Here is a 22,087-nt window from a genome sequence, read left to right on the forward strand (position 1 = left end):
GAAGGAAAGAATTTTTCAAGCAGACTCCCTACTGAGCACAGAGCCCAATGCTAAGACAGTTCTATCCCATGACCCCTGAGATCACGACCTGAGCCGAAACCAAAAGTCAGACTCTCAACCGACTGAGCCATCCAGGCGCCCCTATAAGGTGAATATTGTAAGTGCTCAGAATGTATAACATAGATGTTGTTCCTATTTAACATTAAAGATACCAGTGTCCTCATTTTTATATTCAGAAAAGGAAAGCTGACTTAGAAATACTTGTAACAGAACTTGTAAACTCATATTTAACCATGTGATACCATGGCAAGGAATAAAAGGATTAAGCAAATTAATCAGATACAAAGTTCTTAGCCTCTAAAGATGAACTCCTAGTAAGTTTAACTATTTGTCACCTGTGTTACCACAACTTCAAAAATGATTTCTTTTCTAAAAGGCTGGAAGGCAGGGTGTGGGAGGAATGACTTACAAATTAACTAGAAACTGTTAGGATATAATTATAAACTGCCAATCACCATGATTCAATGATATTCAGACTTTTAAAGCTGTTTCATTAAAAAAAAAAGAAGAGAAAAATCAGACCTTATCTAAAAGACTGTTTATGAGACTTAAGGAATTTACCCACCCATGGCTGAGAGTTCAATAATACATTCCCAGTGGAATAGTCTCTAAAAATGTCTATAATTAAAAACAGAACAGTAAAAAAATAAAAATTGAATGGCTTACTCTCTTGGTGGTGAGTTAGTGGAGGATTCCTTTTTTGAATCAGGAGAGCTTAGGGTTTGCAAAATACAATTATGTTTTTCGGTGGATAGGGCATCTCTCTCTTGCTCAGAGTGGATTAATTTTAAGGCCTCTATTCCATCTTCTCCTTCCATCTTGTCACTCAGATTTGGCTGTGGTTCTGGACTCTTGAAAATGAGATCATCTTCACTTACAGAGACTGTGAGGTCACTGCTGCTGCTGCTCAAACTTTTCTCCTCCTGCTCTTCCTGCATTTTTCTGAAGGGTTTCTGTGACTCTGGGTCCCTGGGAGGAAGATGATCTGTAAGAGGGGATATGCACAGATTACCGATCACTAACTTCAGGGAGAAGCGAGGTAAACATGTTCTGCCTCACAGGCAGAATTACTCAGCTAAATACATGCAGAAAAAATCCACAACTAACTATAGTACATGAAAAGTCAATAAAAATATCACAGTGGGCTTTAAAGTCAGCAAATTAGCTTACGAAAATATTTCCATGCCTAAATTCAAGAATTCATTAGAATGGATTTGCTGGCCAAGTCACTGGTTTGCTTTTTTCGACAGAGAAAAAATTAAAGAGTATATGTTTTTCTTACATAAGAATGCTACCACCCCAAAAACTAAACACCAACAAAAATCAGCAAACAAGCTCAGCCTCTCACCCCACCTGAGAAACCTTCCCAAGCAGAATCCTTCTCTTGAGAACACTTATTTTCAAATGCACAGTATTCTGAGACTGATATCGGAGAGACTGGCGGTCTGGCTCTTTCTTCCTTGACTTCAATATGTTTCTGTGTCAGTATTTCTCCCTCTGATCCTGCTGATCTGCTGGAACTGTCACACTCTAAATCCGTGGTTCTGTTCTCTGGACTTAATCTTTCCCGTAACGGGGAATGGAGTTCAGCAGACTTTTTGCCTTCAGATAAACTACTCTCGCCGTGACGTGTGTTGCTTCCTATCTGCAAGCAATGAGTTTGTTCCTTCTCAGACAATGCGCTGGCTATGACTGGCGTTTCCTCACCAGTCTGAAGAGATGTCTTTCCATCTATTTTGTCAGACTTATTTAAGCGCTGTGTGTCACTATTAGTTTGTACTACATAGCTGTCTGTCACATTACCGCTCTGGGCTGTCTGTCGGTGTGAATGTGGGTCAGGAATTGAAAAGTTCTTTGTGGGCTGGGGAGATTTCTGCTCTGTACTGAAACCTCCAATGCTTGAGACAGCTGACATTTGGCGGCCCATAAAGATTGTTGCTGGTTGATACAATCCTCTTGACATGGCTGTCCCCGAGTTAATTCCCGCCTGTCTTGCAACCTGCGACACCAAAAGAGATGTGAATTAAACATCTTGTGGATAAACAAATAGGTTGTTTAGGTTATTCTCTGAAATGAAATGAGGAAAAGGATGCATGACCACTGAAATCAACACCGACCTCGTTTTATAAAACTCACAGCTTCCACAAAATGTCAGAAACACACTACAGTCCATACTAGTTAATTTTAATAACAATATTGGTTCACAAAACAAATATTGTCCAGCAACTATGGAGTCTGCATTTTTCAAAAATGGATGCACACAGTGCACAACTATGTGAAAGTACTTAATGCCACTGAATTGTACACTTGAACATGGTTAAAATGGTAAATTTTATGTTATATTTTATCACAATTTTTAAAAAGCTGAGGGTTCTAACCACTTTTCACAGAGAAGCTTGGATTTAATAGAGCTAGATACTAGACAAAAAAAAAGAAGAAAGAGAGAAGGAAGGAGGGAGAGATACACACAAAGGACTATAGGAGGTTTCAAAATTCTATTTCTAGTATATGCATAATATTTAAAAAAACTTCAAATAATCACATTCGGGATTACATTAAAATATACTCCATCTGTGCAAAATAATCCTAATTGCCAGTCAAACTGCAAATAACAGCAGATTTTCCTGAATATCTTCAAGTAATTTTAAACACATGTAAAGCAATTTAAATTTACTGACATGTTATATGCAACTGATGAATTACTGATCTCCACATCTGAAACTAACTATATGTTAACTTACTGAATTTAAATAAAATAAGTTTAAATAAAATAAAATGAAATAATAAATTTACTGTCATGTCTATGGGGGGAGAATGAGCATTGAATGAGCACTTCCTTAAAAAGACAGGGGGCTGGAAAAAAGGCAGGGGGTGTTGGAGCAACAGAAGCAATTGGTTCAGTAGCTTGATCAAGGACACACAGTGGGGAGTAGAACTGGAAGTAACAATAATGAAGCCTTGAGGAAGTTAAGTGCCTTTCTTCTAAAGGGGTCAAAGCATCTCTACGTACTTAATAACCTTTAGTTCACAGAGCCCTACAGAACAGATGGGGAGATGTATTTGCGTCACTCTTCTGTGGATGGAAAAATCTGAGGCTCAAATTTTAAGAGAGAGAAAATGTTACACACACAACTGAAATAGAATCTTGGTTTGCTTCTCTTCAAATATACGGTCTCTCCCTGAAACCATAAAACTTCTAGAAAATACAGGCAGTAATCTCTTTGCCATGAGCCTTAGCAAGAGTTTTCTAGGTATCTCTGCCTCTTCAGGAAAGGTAAACAAAAAGCAAAAGGGAACTATTGGGACCATACCTGCTTTTGCACAGTAAAGGAAATCATCAATAAAACACAAAGGCAACCTACTGAATGGGTGAAGATGATTTGTAAATGATATATCTGGTAAAGGGGTTAATATAAAAAATATATAAAGAACTTCTACAACTCAACACCAAGAAACCAAATAATCTGTTTAAAAATGGGCAGAGGACCTAACAGACATTTTTTTCCAAAGAAGACATACAGATGGCCAACACATACATGAAAAGATGCTCAACATCACTAATAATCAGGGAAAATGCAAATCAAAACCACAATGAGTTATCACCTCATACCTGTCAGAATGGCTAGAATCAAAAACCAAAAACCAATCAAAAACCTCGCCAACAAGTGTTGGCGAGGATGTGGAGAAAAACGAACCCTTGTGCACTGTTGGTAGAAATGTAAATTGGTGCAGCCAATGTGGAAAATAGTATGTTAGTTCCTCAAAAGTTAAAAAATAGAAATTCCATATGCTCCAGTAATTCCACTACTGGTTATTTACCCAAAGAAAACAAAAACATAGCAACCCTATGTTTATTTTACCATTATTTACAGTAGCCAAGATAAGGAAGCAACCTAAGTGTCTATTGATAAATAATAGATAAAGAAGATGTGGTGTGTGTGGATAAATGGATAAAGAAGATGTAGTGTGTCTGTGTGTGTGTGTATGTGTGTGTGTATACACACTACGGAATATTACTTTGCCATAAAAAATTAGATTTTGCCATTTGCAAATATCATTGATAGAACCTAGAGGGTATAATGCTAAGTGAAATAAATCAGAGAAAGACAAATACCATATGATTTCACTTATATGTGGAATATAAAAAACAAATGCACAACAAACAAATTTTTTAAAAAGCAGAAATAGATTTTTAAATATAGAGTATAAACTGATAGTTGCCAGAAGGAAGGGGATGGAGGGATGGGTAAAATGGGTGAAGGGCAGTGGGAAGTACCGGTTTCCAGTTACGGAATGGATAGGTCATATGGATGAAAGGTTCAGTATAGGGAATATACTCAATTATGTTGTAACAGCATTGTATAGTGAAAGATAGTAGCTGTACTTGTGGATATGATTATAGCATAATATATGGGGTTGTTGAATCACTATGTTGTACATCTGAAACCAATGTAACTAATGTAAAAACCAATGTAACTAATTGTGTGTCAACTATACTTAAACTAAAAAAAGAAAAAAAAAAGAGAGAAATAGGAGCGCCTGGGTGGCTCAGTGGGTTAAAGCCTCTGTCTTTGGCTCAGGTCATGATCCCAGGGTCCTGGAATCAAGCCCCACATCAGGCTCTCTGCTCAGCAGGTGGCCTACTTCCTCCACTCTCTCTGCCTGCCTCTCTGCCTACTTGTGATCTCTGTCTGTCAAATAAATAAATAAAAGCCCCAGGGCACAGTAGCCAGAGTGCACATTGGCCAAGTCATCATGTCCATCCGTACCAAGCTGCAGAACAAGGAGCATGTGATTGAGGCCCTGCGCAGGGCCAAGTTCAAGTTCCCTGGCCGCCAGAAGATCCACATCTCCAAGAAGTGGGGCTTTACTAAGTTCAATGCAGATGAATTCGAAGACATGGTGACTGAAAAGCGGCTTATCCCAGATGGCTGTGGGGTCAAATACATCCCTAACCGTGGTCCCTTGGACAAATGGAGGGCTCTGCACTCATGAGAACCTTGGCACTACCCCTTCCCGTCATACTCATGCCCACCAATAAATCCAACTTCCCGTCAAAAAAAAAAAAAAAAAAAAAAAGAGAGAAATAACACTAATAAGGGTAACTGCACTGGTAAACATAAAAGGTAGGATAAATGTATTTTTGTAACTCTTTTTTTCTCCTATATGATTTAAAAGACAACTGCATCAAGCAATAATTATAAATATATGTGGATGAGCAGCATATAAGATATAAAGACATAGTTTGTACTACAATTACACCACAAAAGGAGGGGGGAAAGAATGGAGTATACAGCAGCCAAGTTTTGGCAAGCTATTAAAGTAAGTTGGTATTAGTCTGAACTAGATTATTATAAGCTATTAATTATAACACTAGGAAATCCACAGTAACAGAAATGACAGGGAATTAAAAGAGCACACTAGAAAATATATGTTTAATGCAAAGTAAGGCCATATGGAAGATTAAAGGAATAAAAAATATGTATAGAAAACAAAGTACAAAGTGGCAGAATCAAATCTTACCTTTTAATTATTATTTTTTAAGATTTATTTATTTATTTGAGAGTGAGAGAGAGGGAAAGAGGGTGAGTCGGTGGAGGGGCAGAAGGAGAGGGAGAGAGAGAGAATCTCAAGAAGATGCTCCACTGAGTTTACAGCCCAGTGTGAGTCTCAATCTCAGGACCCCGAGATCATGATCTGAGCCAAAATCAAGAGTTGGATTCTTGGGGGGGTGGGGCGATGGGGGAGCCTGGTGGCGGGTATTATGGAGGGCACGTATTGCATGGAGCACTGGGTGTGGTGCATAAACAATGAATCTTGGAACACTAATAAAATAAAATAAAAATAAATAAACAAATAAAATGAATATTAAAAAAAAACAAAGAGTTGGATGTTTAAACAACTGACCTACCAGGTGCCCCTAAATCCCACCTTTTTAGTAATCACATTAAATTTAAATGGATTAAACACTACAATTAAAGTCAAAGACTGGCAGAGTAGATTTTTAAAAAGCCATGACCAAACTATATACTATCTAAAGTGACTCATTTTAGATTCAAAGACACAAACAGTTTGAAATAACAGGAAAGGAAAATGATATATGAACAGAGCCTCATGAAAAAAATATACTATGTAGATAGTAACCAAAAGAAAGCTGAAGTAGTTATACTAATATCAGACAAAATAGGCAGATGATCTAGACAATTAGATAGAAGATCAACAAGGAAATAGAAGATTTGAACACTTATACACCAATTAGACCTAATGGACGTATACAGAAACCTCCACCTACCACCAGCAGAATCCATATTCTCATGTGCACATTGAACTTTCTATTGGATAGACCCATATTTTAGGTAATAAATCAAGTCTCAATACATTTAAAGGAATTTAAAGTATGTTCTCCAATGACAATAGAATAAAATTAGAAGTCAGTAAAAGAAGGAAATTTGGCAAATTCACAAATGCATGGAAATTACAAAACACACTCCTAAATAACAAATGGGTCAAAGAAGAAATTACGAGGCAAATAAGAAAAGAGTTTGAGTTAAATGAAAAGGAAAATACAACATACTAAGACCTACAAGAAGCCGCATTTAGAGGAAAATTCATAGCTGTAAAAGCCTATATTTAAAAAGAAGAAAGAACTCTAAGCAATAGCCTAGCTTTTCATGTTAAGAAATTAAACAAAGAAGGGGCACCTGGGTGGCTCAATCAGTTGAGGATCCAACTCTTGATTTTGGCTCAAAGGTCGTGGCATTGAGCGCCATGTTGGGTTCTGCACTCAGCACGGTCTGCTTGATATTCTCTCTTCCCCTCTCCCTCTGCTCCCTCCCATGCTCACGTGTACACGTGGGTGTGCACGCACTCTCTCTCTCTAATAGATAATATATTTCAAAAAAAAAAAGAAAAAAAGAAGAGCCAATTAGATCCAAAGCAAGCAGAAGGAAGGAAATAATAAAGATCAGCAGAGAAGTAAACAAATTAGACATGAGAAAAGCAATAGTGATAATCAACAAAACCAAAAGTTGATTCTTTGAAAAGATCAACAGAGTGACATACCTCTAGCTAGACTAAGAAAAGAAAAAAAGAATTTAGCTATCAAAATCAGAAATTAAATTGAGTACTTTGTTACCAACCTTATAGATATAAAAAGGATTATAAGGGACTACTACGAATAATGATATGCCAACAAATTAGACAACCTAGATGAGTTGGACAAATTCTTTTTTTTTTTTTTTTAAGATTTTGTTTATTTATTTGACAGAGATCACAAGCAGGCAGAGGGGGTGCGGGAAGGAGGCTCCCTGCTGAGCAGAGAGCCTGATGCAGGCTTGATCCCAGGACCCTGAGATCATGACCTGAGCAGAAGGCAGAGGTTTAACCCACCCAGCCACCCAGACACCCCTGGACAAATTCTTAGAAAGACACACACTACTAAAACTGACTCAAGAAGAAAGAAAAAATCTGAATAGCAGTGTAGCAAGAAATTGAACTAGCAGTTAAAAAAATTTCTCACGAAGAAAAGTCCAGGACCAGAAGGGTTCATTGGTTAATCCTACCAGAGGTTTCAAGAGTTAACACCAGTCCTTCAAAAACTCTTCTAAAAACAGGCAAGGAAGAAATACTCCTCAACTCATTCTATGAGGCCAGTCCCTAACACCAAAACCAGACAAAGATGTCTCAAAAAAAAAAAAGCTACAAACCAATATTTCTTATGAATATAGATGTTAAAAAATTTTTTTTAAAAAAAGATTTTATTTATTTATTAGACAGAGATCACAAGTAGGCAGACAGGCAGGCAGAGACAGAGAGTGGAAGAAGCAGGCTCCCCGCTGAGCAGAGAGCCTGATGCAGGGCTTAATCCCAGGACCCTGAGATCATGACCTGAGCTGAAGGCAGAGGCTTTAACCCACTGAGCCACCCAGGTGCCCCTAAATGTTAAAATTCTCAACAAAATACTAGCGAACTGAATTCAGCAACACATAAAGGAATTATACACCATGACTGTGTAGGATTTACGCCAGGAATAAAAGTTTGTTCAACGTATGAAAATCAAGTTAATATAACACACTATCTTACTAAAGGGGAAAAAAACCCCAAAGATTATCTCCATAGACAAAGAAAAAGCATCTGACAAAATCCAATACATGTTCATGACAAAAAGCACTAGACAAACTAGGAATAAAAGGGAATTCCCTCAACATGATAAAGTGCATCTACGGGAAACACATAGTTAAAATCATAGTTAATGGTGAAAGACTAAAAGGTTTCTCCCTAAGATTAGGATTAACACAAGCATGTCTGTGTTCACCATTTCTATTTAACAAGACATACAGATTCTAGGCAGAATAGTATTGGCAAGAAAAAGAAATGGAAGGCATCTAGATTTCAAAGGAAGAAGTAAAACTATCTCTATTGGCTGATAACACGATCTCATATAAAAAAAAAACCTAAAGAATCCCAAGAAACAATTAGAGGTAATAAGTTCAGCCAAGTTGCAGGATACAAGATCAACATACAAATAGAAATGTATTCCTATATATTAGCAATTAACTATTTGAAACTGAAATCAGAAAACAATTCTATACACAATAGCATAAAAAAACAGAACACACTTACTTATTTATTTATTTATTTTTAAAGATTTTATTTATTTGACAGAGAGAGACAGAGCAAGAGAGGGAACATAAACAAGGGGAGTGGGAGAGGGAGAAGCAGGCTTCCCATTGAGAAGGGAGCCCGATGTGGGGCTTGAACCCAGGATCCTGAGATCATGACCTTGAGTCGAAGGCAGACGCTTAATGACTGAACCACCCAGGCACCCCAGAATAAATATAAAAATAAGTGCAAGACTTGTACACTGAAAACTACAGAACACTGATGAAAGAAATTAAAGAAGGCTTAAATAAATGGAAAGACATTCTGTGTTCAAGGAACATAAGAATTACGTTGTTAAGATGACCAATCTGACTCCCAAATTGATCTATATATTCAATGCAATCTTTATCAAAATTCCAACTGGCAGTTTTACAGAAATTGGCCAGCTAACACTAAAATTCATATGGAAATACAAGGAGTCCAGAATAAGCAAAACGATTTTCCAAAAAAAGAGCAAACTTGGAGACGTAATATTTCCCACTTTCAAACCTTACTACAAAACAAGGTAATTGTAGACTCTACTGGCATACAGATATATAGATATAGATCTATCTATCTATCTATCTATATATCAATGGAACAGAATTCAGAGCCCAGAAATATCTGTACCTCTACAGTCTACTGACTTTGTTAAAGACATTTTAAAAGAGTAATTCTAAAAGTTCAAGGCTAGAAGGGGCTGGAATTGATTATTTCCCTTTCTCCACATAGAAGGCTAGATAGACTAGCCTTCTGCGGTTGGTATTTCCCTTGCCTCAGGTCACTTAGGCTCTGTCAGTTTCTCCTGAGGGCAGATCTTGTTAAGAACAGAACTCTCTCACATATTTAAAAATGGTTACTTTTCCCCTGCCCATCCCTGAATTATCAGAGGGATTTTTCTGATATTCACTGTGCCGACCTGTTAATGCTCTCTGGAGTTAAAACATAAAACTGGGAAAAGAAGGACTATGACTAGATCTCCCTGGAATTTTTATCTCAGGCTTGTCTATGCTGAGCCTCTGGCAATTTGTCAATTACAGTTCATTTCTGCGACCTAGCCCTGGTTATTGTAATGGTTTCAGCTCTGCTCTAAAAAACTGTGATTCTCTGTATTCCCTGTTGGTCTCTCCAAATTAAGAGGCAATGGATTGCTCTGTAACCTTACTTCTCTGAGAGATCTAAGAAGAGTTGCTGATTTTGTGGTTTGTTCAGCTTTTTACTTCTTAGGGTGGTGCGATGACTTCCAAATTTCTTATACGTTGGACCGGAAACAAGACTACATTGTAATTTCAGCAGCTGAATATTATCCTATTCTATAAACATACCGTAATTTATTTAACCAGTTGTGTTTTGATGGACCTTGGTTTGTTTCTCACCATCTACCGTTCTAAACCAAGCTACAGTGATTATCATTGAGCGTATGCCTCTAGACAAACATGGGAGTACATTAACAAGACAGCTTTCTAGAACTGAAATTGTTGGGTCAAGGCTGACTTACAGGATATTGCCATTTCACCATCCAAAGAGGCCATCATGTCATTATTAAGAATGTTTCATTGTGCCATGTTGGTTAAACAGCAAAATTATAGTAATCAACATCCTGATTCAGTGACATAAATATTTGTGTCTTCTATTCCTTTTGTAATTGAGAAGCTTATATAAGAAGAAAGACAAATTTTAAAACAGGTGAAAATCACCTATTTCCATTGTCTTAATCTAACAACTACTATCATTTTTCATGTGTTCAAAAAACGTTTTCAAATACATGGCTTCAAGTGATGGACTACTGTGAAGAACTTTAGCTGGCCATATGCTGAGGCCACTTAGTGAAACTTGGGACAAATCAATGATCAGACTTGTGAATTGGGGAGGCCTTTGATTTTTCACTTTCAAGACCCACTTAGGGAGCGTTAATGAACCAATCAATATTCGAGTGATTATTAACCCAACACAGGGAGTACACACCTCCCTCTTCATTGGTCTGATAAAGGCCAAAATGTAAAGTAAAGGAGTGGGCAAGTCATAGAGATGAGAAAGCCACCTAAGGAGGGCCGAAGGAAGTGCCCCTGACTAACCCTTTCAACCGGTAATTCTCTAAGTCCTCTAACCTACTAAGAGGCCAAAGACTCCAAGTCCATTCCCACTGAACAAAGAACCCCAAGAGCCAAGAAACGGAAAGAAACTGCAATATCTAAATAGTGACCTACACAATCAACAAAAGCAGCATGTAATCATGACTTAACTTAGAGTAAATGCTTCTAGAACCATAGTAAGTGAAAAACAGCAACAATAACAATTCAAGATAGCATTGTTAATAAAGGGTACTTCCTAAACACAGGAGAAATTATAAATCTCTACAATAGCAAATGGTTATAAAGTGCCAATTTCGTCAAGCATTCCAGACTTTTTGGAATATGGAACTGTGGGTCCTCAACAAATATACTAATTACTGATATTAATAAGAACACTGCATTTTAGTAGCCTATAATAAATCAGGAGTTATGAAAAGGTGGCCCTTAATTATGCATAAAATCAAAATCTGTGGGTTGGTGCATCTGTTCACCTGTAGGACCAAAAGAGACAACTTACATTTGAGGATCTGTTGAGACCCAATAGGAAGTTTTTGCTTCTATATCTCTAATTGTTGTTTTTGGGGGGAGGAAGGTTAAGTTTCTGATATAATTTCAATGTTGCAGGAATCATAAAAAAAAAAACTCCCCTTATATCTTTTAACTAGATTTATCAATTGTTTACATTTTTCTCATTTATCATTCTCTCTCCCTCTACATATATGTGAATGTTTATACACACACAGACACACACATGCACAATTTTTTCCTGAACCATCTGAGGATAAATTGGAGATACATGGCCCCTCTCCCCCAAGCAATTCAGTATTTCCTAAGCATAGGGACATCCTCCTTCAATGAACTTAACATTGATAAAATGCTATTTTCTATCCCACAGACCACATTCAAATTTTGTCACTTGGGGGTACCTGGGTGGCTCAGTTGGTTAAGCAACTGCCTTCGGCTCAGGTCACGGTCCCGGAGTCCTGGGATGGAGTCTTGCATCGGGCTCCCAGCTCCATGGGGAGTCTGCTTCTCCCTCTGACCTTCTCGCCTCTCATGCTCTCTCTCACTGTCTCTCTCTCAAATAAATAAATAAAATCTTTAAAAAAATTTTTTTTGTCACTTGGACTAATAATGTCTTTATATAGCTACATTTTCTCCTAGGTTCAGGATCCAATCTAGAGTCAGGTTTCTTAAGTCTCCTTTAATCTGGAACAGCTCTTTAGTCTTTGTCATTCTTGACCTTGACATTTTTTAAGAATACAGGTTGGCTACTTTGCAGACTGTCTCTCAACGTTTGTTTGACTGATGTTTCCTCATGTTCATGTTCGGATTATGCATTTTTGGCAGGAAGACCACAGAAGTATGCTTCTAGTTTTTCAGTAACAGGAATAATATTCTGATAAAGCAAGTTTATTGGGATGGGAGTTAACTCCCAATCTTCCCACTATCAAGCAGAAATTAAAATTATTATACCCAATTCTGGGTTTTGTCCTAGAACAGAAAAAGGACAGTGATGGGAAAACTGGTGAAATATGATGAAGTCTGGAGTTTGGTTAATAATAATATACCTAAGTAGGTTTTTTAGATTTGATAAATGTGGCACTGTAATGTAGGTGTTGACAACTGTGTGAACTGGGTGAAGGATCCAAGGAAACTGTACTGTCTCTAACTTTTCTGCAAATTTAAAATTATTCTAGAATAAAAAGTTTACTTAAAAAATAACCCCTGGGATGTGGGGTGTTGAGGAAACCATTTAAGGGTACAAACATGCAATGAGTAGTAAATAAGTCCTAGAGACCTAATATACAATATAGTGAATATAGACTATATTATAATCATCAAACTTGCTCAGAGACTAGAACTCAATTATCCCAACCACTGAAAGGAAATGGTAATTACGTAATGACAGAAAGGTGCTAATTATCACAACGGCAATCATATTACAATATATAAATGTATCAAATTAACCTGTTATATACCTTAAATGTATAAAATATTATATGTCAAATATATTTCAATTAAAAAATAAATAAAACAAAAATAACAATTAAAAAAATCCCCAGTATTGATGAAGGTTATATGAAATAGAAATTCCTATATTGTTGGTAGCAAAATATGTAGGCAAAATCCTCTGATAGCAAACAGGAAAGAATCCAGCATCAAAGTCCTAAACACCTTTATTGCCTTTGATTCTGTAATTTTACAGGTAAACTCCTTAAGGAAGTAAGCCTAATAGGAAAAAAAAAAAAAAAAGCTATGTGACAAGTTCATTTGCAGCATATTTACAATCATGAAAAGTAAGAAACAAACTGCATAAAATAGGGCAAGATTATGAAGTCACAAAAATGAGGTAAATGAAGACTATGGTGTAACAAGGAAATGCTTAGATATGAAAAGTGAAAAAAAAATCCAAAATTATATATTCAGTATGCTTATACCTACAAAAAGATAAATCTAACATAGGAAAAAGAAACTAACCAAAATGTGTTTGTGTCGGATTATGCCAGGAAAATGAACATTATTCCTCTGCTCAACTGTTCCTTTTTCCAATTTAACAAATTTAACTTGACCTAAAGTGTTAAAAATAAGTTTATTGAGCTATAATTCACAGACCATAAAACTCATCCTTTTATTAAAGTATACAATTCAGGGGTTTCCATATAATCACAGGTGTACAGCCATCACAATCAATTTTAGAACATTTCATCATTCCCAAAAGAAACCCTGTACCCTTTAGCAATCACTTCCCATCCTCCCTGACCAGCCCCCAGCCCTGGGCAACCACTTATCTACTGCACCATTTTACATTTCTACCAGCAATTATGTAAACTTTTCTAACAAAAAAAATTACAAGAAACCTGTAAAAATTAACTGCTGCTTGCTATTAGGCAACCTTACATTTGAACTGGCTCAGCATTTGCAAAGTAAAATAGTGGCTCCAGTAAAATACAAGCTGTTTTTCTGCATGTTGGCAGCTTTCCCGTTCGCTGAGATCAGGCAGTGAGACAGGTGCCTCTTCTCTTTTTTAAAATAGTCTGTCATTTTGTTTGCTTAGCAACAGGAAATAGGGTGGTCTTTAATCTTAAAATTCTGACATTGTTATGTGTCTCACAAGCATTTTCTAAGCCAGAGAAGCTGGAGAGAATGCCGTGCTTCACATTATTGTTGACACTGGAATAATATTAGGAACTGAAAAGTTTTTGAGAGATAGACATTATTGCCAAAAGTAGGGGCGTGTATCAGTATTTAAGGATCTGACATAATGATCAATGTTTCTCTGCCTTCCTATTACTTTCTGTAGCTCAGTGCTTGAGGTAAACTTCTAATTCAGGATTTCAGTTCAGTTCTTCCTTTTCCCCGACACAGCTATACACCTGTAGTTTCTCTAAAAACTTTAGGAGTTGCAGAAAGTGATAGCAAAGCAAATGAACATGGCTGAAAATACTCATGAGTGAACAGTAGGTAACTTTTTTTTTTAATATTTTATTTATTTGACAGAGAGAAATCACAACTAGGCAGAGAGGCAGGCAGAGAGAGAGGAGGAAGGAGGCTCCCCGCGGAGCAGAGAGCCCGATGTGGGGCTCGATCCCAGGACCCCAGGATCATGACCTGAGCCGAAGGCAGAGGCTTTAACCCACTGAGCCACCCAGGTGCCCCAGTAGGTAACTTTTAAACCAGGACTTCATCTTTACTGGGGGTAACAGGAGGGGACATATACAGGGAGAGATCGACAACTTTAGAATTATTGTAATGATGAAAAATAAAGTAAGATTAAAACAGGAAGGCAAACCATAATAGGGTTGTTGGAGGGGAGGTGGGTGGGGATGGGGTAACTAGGTGATGGGCATTAAGGAGGGCACTTGATGGAATGAACACTGGGTGTCATGTGCAACTGATAAATCACATTAATTCTACCCCCAAAACTAATAATATACCACATGTTAACTAAGTTCAATTTTAAATTAAAAAATTTTAATGAATTATTATAATGATGACTTAGTTAATAATTACTAAATACAGTAGTCAAAGCAGGTAGATCTTAACCATTATTGTACTTAAAAATATATTTATGTTATACTTCACATCTTATAAAATGCTGAGAAAATTTTAATTTTTTTCTTACTATATTATTATTTTTTTCACAGATGGGGCAACTGAGAAGTATCAGGATGAATGCAGAATGGAAATGGAGCTATCAGACCAATTTCCAGCTTTCACACAGTACAGTGATACTTTTAATTTCTTTTTTTTTTTAAGATTTTATTTATTTATTAGTCAGAGAGAGAGAGAGAGCACAGGCAGACAGAGTGGCAGGCAGAGGCAGAGGGCGAAGCAGGCTCCCTGCCGAGCAAGGAGCCCGATGTGGGACTCGATCCCAGGACGCTAGGATCATCACCTGAGCCGAAGGCAGCCGCTCAACCAACTGAGCCACCCAGGCATCCCGATACTTTTAATTTCTATGTAAGCAAGTCTTTAAGTCATAACGAGATTTTTAAAAAAGATTTTATTTATTTGACAGAGAGAAAGAGAGAGACCACAAGTAGGCAAAGCACTGGGTGGCTGGGGAGCGGAGAGGGTAAGCAGGCTCCCTGCTGAGCAGAGAGCCTGATGCGGGGCTCCATCCCAGGACCCCGAGACCATGACCTGAGCCGAAGGCAGAGGCTTAACCCACTGAGCCACCCAGGCACTCCACAATGGGATTTCTTTTTGAAGATTATATTTATTCATTTGTCAGAGAGAGAGGGAGAGCGCGAGCCCACAAGCAGGGGGATCAGCAGGCAGAGGGAGAAGCAGGTTCCCTGAGGAGCAAGGAGCCAGACACGAAACTTAATCCCAGGACCCTGGGATCATGACCTGAGTCAAAGGCAGGCACTTACCTGACTGAGCCACCCAGGCGTCCCAGTCACACTGAGATTTTTTTTTAAATCCCTTAATAAAAATTTACATACAGGGGCTCCTGGGTGGCTCAGTTGGTTAAGCATCTGACTAAGGCTCAGGTCACAATCCCAGGGTACTGGGATCAAGTCCCATGTTGGGTTGCCTGCTCAGCAGAGGAAACTGCTTCTCCCTGAACCTCTGCCCCTGCTCATATGCTTTCTCTCTTACTCACTCTCTCAAATAAAATCTTTTTAAAAATGTACAAAGAACAATCCTGAGGGAACTATTTTACTTTACTATGTGTTATAAACAGAATTGCATGTCCCCCTCCGCAAATTCTTATGTTGAAGCCCTAATTCCCAGTGTGACTATTCAAAGATAGGACCTTTAAGGTAAGGGTGATTAAGGTTAAATGAGTTCCTAAGGCCGGGGCACTAATCCAATAGGATGTGTCCTCATAAGAGGAGGAGATACCAGAGATCTTTCTCCACACAAATGCACAAAGTAGAGAGGCTATGTGAGGACACAGAAAAGGGGCAGTCATCTGCAACCCAAAGAAACAGAGGCCCTATCAGAAACCAACTCTGCTGGCACCCTGCCCCTAGACTTTCAGCTTCCAGAACTGTGAAAAAATAATTTTTTTAAAGATTTTATTTATTTTTTGACAGAGAGAGAGACAATGAGAGAGGGAACACAGGCAGGGAGAGAGTAAAGCAGGATCTCCACCGAGCAGGAGCCCAATGCAGGGCTCTTTTCCAGGTGCCTGGGATCGTGACCTGAGCCGAAGGCAGACGCCCAACAACTGAGTCACCCAGGCACCTGAAAATAAATTTCTATTATTTAAGCTCTCAGTCTGTGACATTTTGTTGTGGTCACCTGACCTAAGACATCATGCCAACACTTACCACTTCTTTCATTTTGCCACTGTGATAAATTATAGACACAATCAAATTTTTATAACAGGCCACAAAGAGGCATCTCTAGCCATTAAATATAGTAGTTGTTGGAATTGTCTTAATATTAAAATGGATCCATTAAATTTGGGCTTCAAAGGTATGTTCTGTAAATAATTTTGTTGGGTAAATCACTACTACAACATCAATTGGTTACAAGCTGTCATCACCCAGTGTCTTTATGTCCCATTTCTTTAATTCATAGGTAGCCTCTCGAGACATCCCCAGATCTGGTGTCTTCAGCATCCTAGATAAGTGGCAAGAAGTCACTACAAAAGAATGGCTAGCCTGGTGGAGACCAAAGATGGAGATGATGGGGACAATGGTGAGAGCGGTAGCAGGATCAGTGAACATTTGTCAAGCACTTATTGGGTGTCAAGCAGATTTATATTCATTACCTTTTTTCATCCTCAAAACAACGATTACTATTTCCCTGCTCTTATAGGATTTAGTTAGCAAGGTTGAACAATTTGCTCTTGATCACAAGATTCAGACCTTCACAGGAAGACTCCAATGCCCATCTCTTGTGCTACAATACTCTAAATGAAATCAGTGAGACTCAAACTGTGTTCCTGAACCACAGCTTTTTTGAAAAACAAATACAAAAATCTCTAATAATAAATTATAAGTCTACAACTAATTTCCTACTAAACTCAACCAGTACAAAATCAGACCTACTGAAATAGACTCTAAATGGAACCTCTGCCTAAAATCAAGTCCTATGTACGGTAAATGGAAAAAGTAGGAGAAAAGCAGACAGAAACTTCAACCAAAATTTAGCATTCCTAAATGATACCAATCGGTGATCTTCAAAAAATAAACACACACACCAGCACCATCCTTTCCCTCATTATCCACAGGCCTACACAAGTGCCTTGAATAAAACAGTACAAAGCAATGGCTTTCAAGAAGAGAAGCTTAAGAAGTACCTGAGAATATCAAGACAACAGCCCTTTCTTTTTTTTTTTTTTTTTTCCCTTTTTATTTATTTATTTTTTTTTTCAGCGTAACAGTATTCATTCTTTTTGCACAACACCCAGTGCTCCATGCAAAACGTGCCCTCCCCATCACCCACCACCTACAACAGCCCTTTCTTAATATGCCCTGTATTTGCCCATACAGGGTGGCTCAAGATATAACTGTGTTTCTTAGAGGTTCCTGTTCCAAAAAAATGTGCAGTACTACATCAGAAGGGCAGAGTGCCACCTCCTGTTTCTAATTTTGAGAGATGTGAGTGAGGACAGAGGCAACTCACACACTACAATTAAAAGAGCAATCCCATCCACAGGCAGGGTCTTTCTTCCTAAAACGCTCATCCCTTCCTCAACCTTTTTTTTTTTTTTAACCTGTATTAGCATTATTAAATGAGCTAGAGCTTCTATTTCTTTTTTTAATTAACTCATTTGAGAGAGAGAGTGCATGCGTGCACAAGTGCAAGCAGTGTGGGAGAGGCAGAAGAGGAGGGAGAGAGAGATTTTAAGCAGATTCCTTGCTGAGCACAGAGGCCAACTCGGGGCTGAATCCCACGACCCATGAGATCATGACCTGAGCAGAAATCACTAGTCAGATGTTTAACCAGCTGAGTCACCCAAGGGCCCCTGGAGCTTCTGTTTCTTGAGGATAGATTACCAAAAGTTGGATGGCTGGCAAAAAGCATCTGTGTACAGCCAACCCCCTGCACAGTCAAAAATCTGTACATAACTTCTGACTCACTCAAAACTTTAACTACTAGTACTGACTAGACTACTAGACTAGACTACCAGACTACTAACACTAAACTAATATTGACTGACTACTGACCAGACGCCTTTTCTATAACATAAACAGTAGATTAACACATATTTTTGTATGTTACATGTGTTATACACTGTATTGCTAAAATAACACAAGCCAGAGAAAAGAAAATCATAAGGAAACTACATTTATAGTACTGTACATAAATTTATTTTTAAAAATCTGCATATAAGTGGACTCGTACAACTCAAACCCATGTTGTTCAAGGGTCAACTATATATTTAATTGTGATAATTATTGTCAGGTTCCTTTTCAAAAAAGTTCTAGCACTGACTCATTTTTTTCAGACTACATGAAAAAGACTATTTTTTCTAATAACACAGAATTTCATAGAATGTAAGTATATGAAGTTTGGAAAATCTTTTAAAGAATAAGAAGTCAATATTTGTTCTCCTGTGGAGATTTCTATAATCCCTTGTACTATGAAAGGGAGAAAAGAAACAGTGTTTTCCACAAAATTTATCTTCCTCTTGCTAAGTCAACTTATGTTTCCTTCTCCCTGTTTCCTTTACTTTTTCTTTTCTCTATCACTCCACTGCAAAATATGTACATATAGGTGCACTTTTCTTACTTGTAAAAGCCTTTGACATATAACACACTTGTCACATAATTATACCACAGAGAGAGCAAAGGAAGATAGTTGTATAGCCAAATGTCTCCACAAAAGGAGAGTTTAAAAATATGGTTATTTTCATTCTTGACTGTGAGAAAGAGGCTAAGTCCCTTCCAGAGAGGCTTTTTTCCCCCATTGTCCTAAGTGAAACCTTTCTTCTAGTAACTGAGAAGCAAGTTGATATATTTATTAGTTAAGGCTCTGCCACTAACCAGTTAAGCGATCCTTAATTTTTTGGGGTCTCCATCTCCTAACCTGTAAAATGGGTATAAAAATAAATCTTGGGCTGCCTGGGTGGTGCAGTGGATTAAAGTCTCTGCCTTCAGCTCAGGTCACGATCTCGGGGCCTGGGATCGAGCCCCGTATTGGGCTCTCTGCTCAGCAGGGTGCCTGTTCCCCCCTCCCCCTCTGCCTGCCTCTCTGCCCACTTGAGATCTCTCTCTCTCTCTGTCAAATAAATAAAATTAAAAATCTTAAAAAAAAAACCTTACTTTGTAAGGTTTGTAATGAGTATGTGTATGTCTGTATATTCACATATATTTATAGACATATAATATAAATTCTTAGAACAGCACCTGAAAGTAAGACCAATGTAAGTGTTAATCTGAGCCATACTGCCCACTTGGGAGGTATCCTCAAAAGAAAGCAGGATATGGAGAGTTCAAACTTTACCTGCCTTTGAAATCCAGTGGAATGGGGCACACATCTTATGCAAGGAGAATTGTCTCTCTCCTGTTTCTCACTGTGGACTGGCAGGCTGCTACCACTCACTAGGTAGAGCAGTGGATGGGGTCTAGACCCCAACGTGCAGGAGCTCATAGTCTAGTAAGCCTAGAGAGAAGAGCATTTCTAGGCTCTCCTGAAAAAAGATCTGCATATCTAGTTTTAGGGCCAGGATTTGAAAAAACTATTTGTGTAATTCGGTTTAATTGTTAATTGTTTTATGACTAGAAACACATACAAATAAAAAAACTATTCAGATCAAAAACTATTCAGGTCCAGCTGAAAACCTTTGGACTTGTCCTTGCCCTAGGTCAAATAAAGTCACGACTTTGATCATGGCAAGAGCTGAGGATGGGTCACTATCCCAAGCAAGGTACAACAAACCTGGGCAAGCACTCAGTGCCCTACTTTAGAGAGATTCTTGCACTCTTTCTAATTGGGCAGTGGTTCATGGAGACTGCCAGTGAACGAAGCACTGTGGGCCCCTAAGGATAAGAAATTGGGGCTTATATAGATAACTTAGAGCAATAACCCAACCCTTTTATCCCCTTCCCCGCACTGCTCTTTCCAGTAGCAGTTATATGGCAGGGCCAGACTCATTTCCACAGGAACTTCACCATCCTAGTACATGCCCACAGCTCCTCCTGGGCTGGGACCTCCCCTCACTGCAGTACAGCAGCCAGGAGAGGAGCCAGACACATTCAGTCAGTGACAGAGAAGCATTAAGGAATAAACCAATCCCTCAGGTGTGAGGACATTGAGGTGTATGCAACACAGTCTTCCAAGCTTCACTGATGGGACCAAGTTCCAGTTGCTCATAGTGATAACCTACTCAGTCACATACCACTAGCCATGTGGCTTTCTTCTCTCCTCTATCTGAGGTTCTTGGGACCACCTCCCAAATAATCCACCTACATTCCAATCCTTATCTCAGGATCTGGTTCCAGGAGATTCCAACCTAAGTTATTTCCTCTTTAAATATGGGCACTTCGGGATAGTCTCATGATGCCTTTCCCCTTGCCATGAAGTTTATTTCAATCGTGTGTCTCCTCCATGACACTGGTCACTTTACCCCTTGGAGATGAGCCCAGGCCCCACAGTGGCTGCCTTGGTCTTATAAAAACTGCTCAGATCCCAGGAGCTGCAGTCTGCCCTCTGGGAGTGGAACCATTCCCACTGTGAACATGGGGGTGCCTTCCCTGTCTGGTGCCTCCCCTGCAGCAGGGCTGCTCCCAACCACAGCTCCACCGCCTCTCCTGACACGGCTCCAACACGGCACCGGGTGCACATCTGTCTTCTGACTTGGAAGTTTTTCTTCAATAGAGCTCCACCAAACCAACTCAAGCAGATGCTCCTTTTAATGGAAACATGAACAGTTCAGAGACAGGCACTCCACCTTCCTTGGCTCACCTGATACAGAATATTGAGACCATTTTACTCTCCCAAAGTTAGGTAGAGATACAGCATCTAAATGGGTAACTGAAATATTTTGCGTGATGTGGCTAGGCTGTTTTCATCTGGATCAGGAATTTCTCCCAACTTTGGAAGAGCATCTCACCCACACCAACCTGGATGACAGGGCAGCAAGATAGCTAATAGCATGGATGCCAAAGCAAAATGGTCTGGTTTTGAGTTCTGGCTCCACCTCACTGTGTAGTCTTAGGCAAGTTAATTAACCTCTCTGAGCCTTCCCATAAAATGAAGACAACAACAGCATCTACTTCCAGAATTGTTGAGAAGATTAAATGAACTGATGAATATAAAGTGCTTCATCTAGCAGCTGGCACAGAATAAGTGTGCAATGATCATTACCCATTGTTATTATTAGTATCAGAAGTACAATAACATCCTGCGTAACCATTTCTCCATATGACCCTTGCAGGAAGGTTTACAATGGTGAACTGGAACTCCCCAATTTGAACTTACGCCCTATGATGAAATTTCCTGGTCCTCCATGTCTCTCCAGCCAGGCCATGCACAGTATAATCCTGCTGTGAAGTATCCAGTTCACTTCTACTTTCAGTAGAAGATGTTTCATAGGACAATAGTTCAAAGAAACTTCACAACCCCAAATTTATACTCAAATTTATACTCACAAATGCCATCTCCATCTCTCATGGTATAATGTGTTTTTATGTATATTCTTTGGTCACCACTCATAAGAAAAACTGAGCAACTAGAGGGGCGCTTGGGTGGCTCAGTGGGTTAAGCCTCTGCCTTCAGCTCAGGTTATGATCTCGGGGTCCTGGGATCGAGCCCCACATCGGGCTCTCTGCTCAGCAGGGAGCCTGCTTCCCCCTTTCTCTCTGACTGCCTCTCTGCCTACTTGTGATCTCTCTCTGTCAAATAAA

General features: G+C 38.8%; 1 protein-coding gene across 1 annotated transcript in view; it reads right to left on the reverse strand.

Annotated features, from left to right (window-relative positions):
• KIZ (kizuna centrosomal protein) overlaps nt 1-22,087 on the reverse strand; it is a 128,532-nt gene that overhangs the window by 80,270 nt on the left and 26,175 nt on the right. The window contains 2 exon segments of the mRNA XM_045981581.1: nt 727-1,045; nt 1,414-2,059. Of these exon segments, the coding sequence (XP_045837537.1) occupies nt 727-1,045; nt 1,414-2,059 (965 nt within the window).

This window comes from Meles meles, chromosome 16, assembly GCF_922984935.1.
Source record: "Meles meles chromosome 16, mMelMel3.1 paternal haplotype, whole genome shotgun sequence".
NCBI classification, from domain to species: domain Eukaryota; kingdom Metazoa; phylum Chordata; class Mammalia; order Carnivora; family Mustelidae; genus Meles; species Meles meles.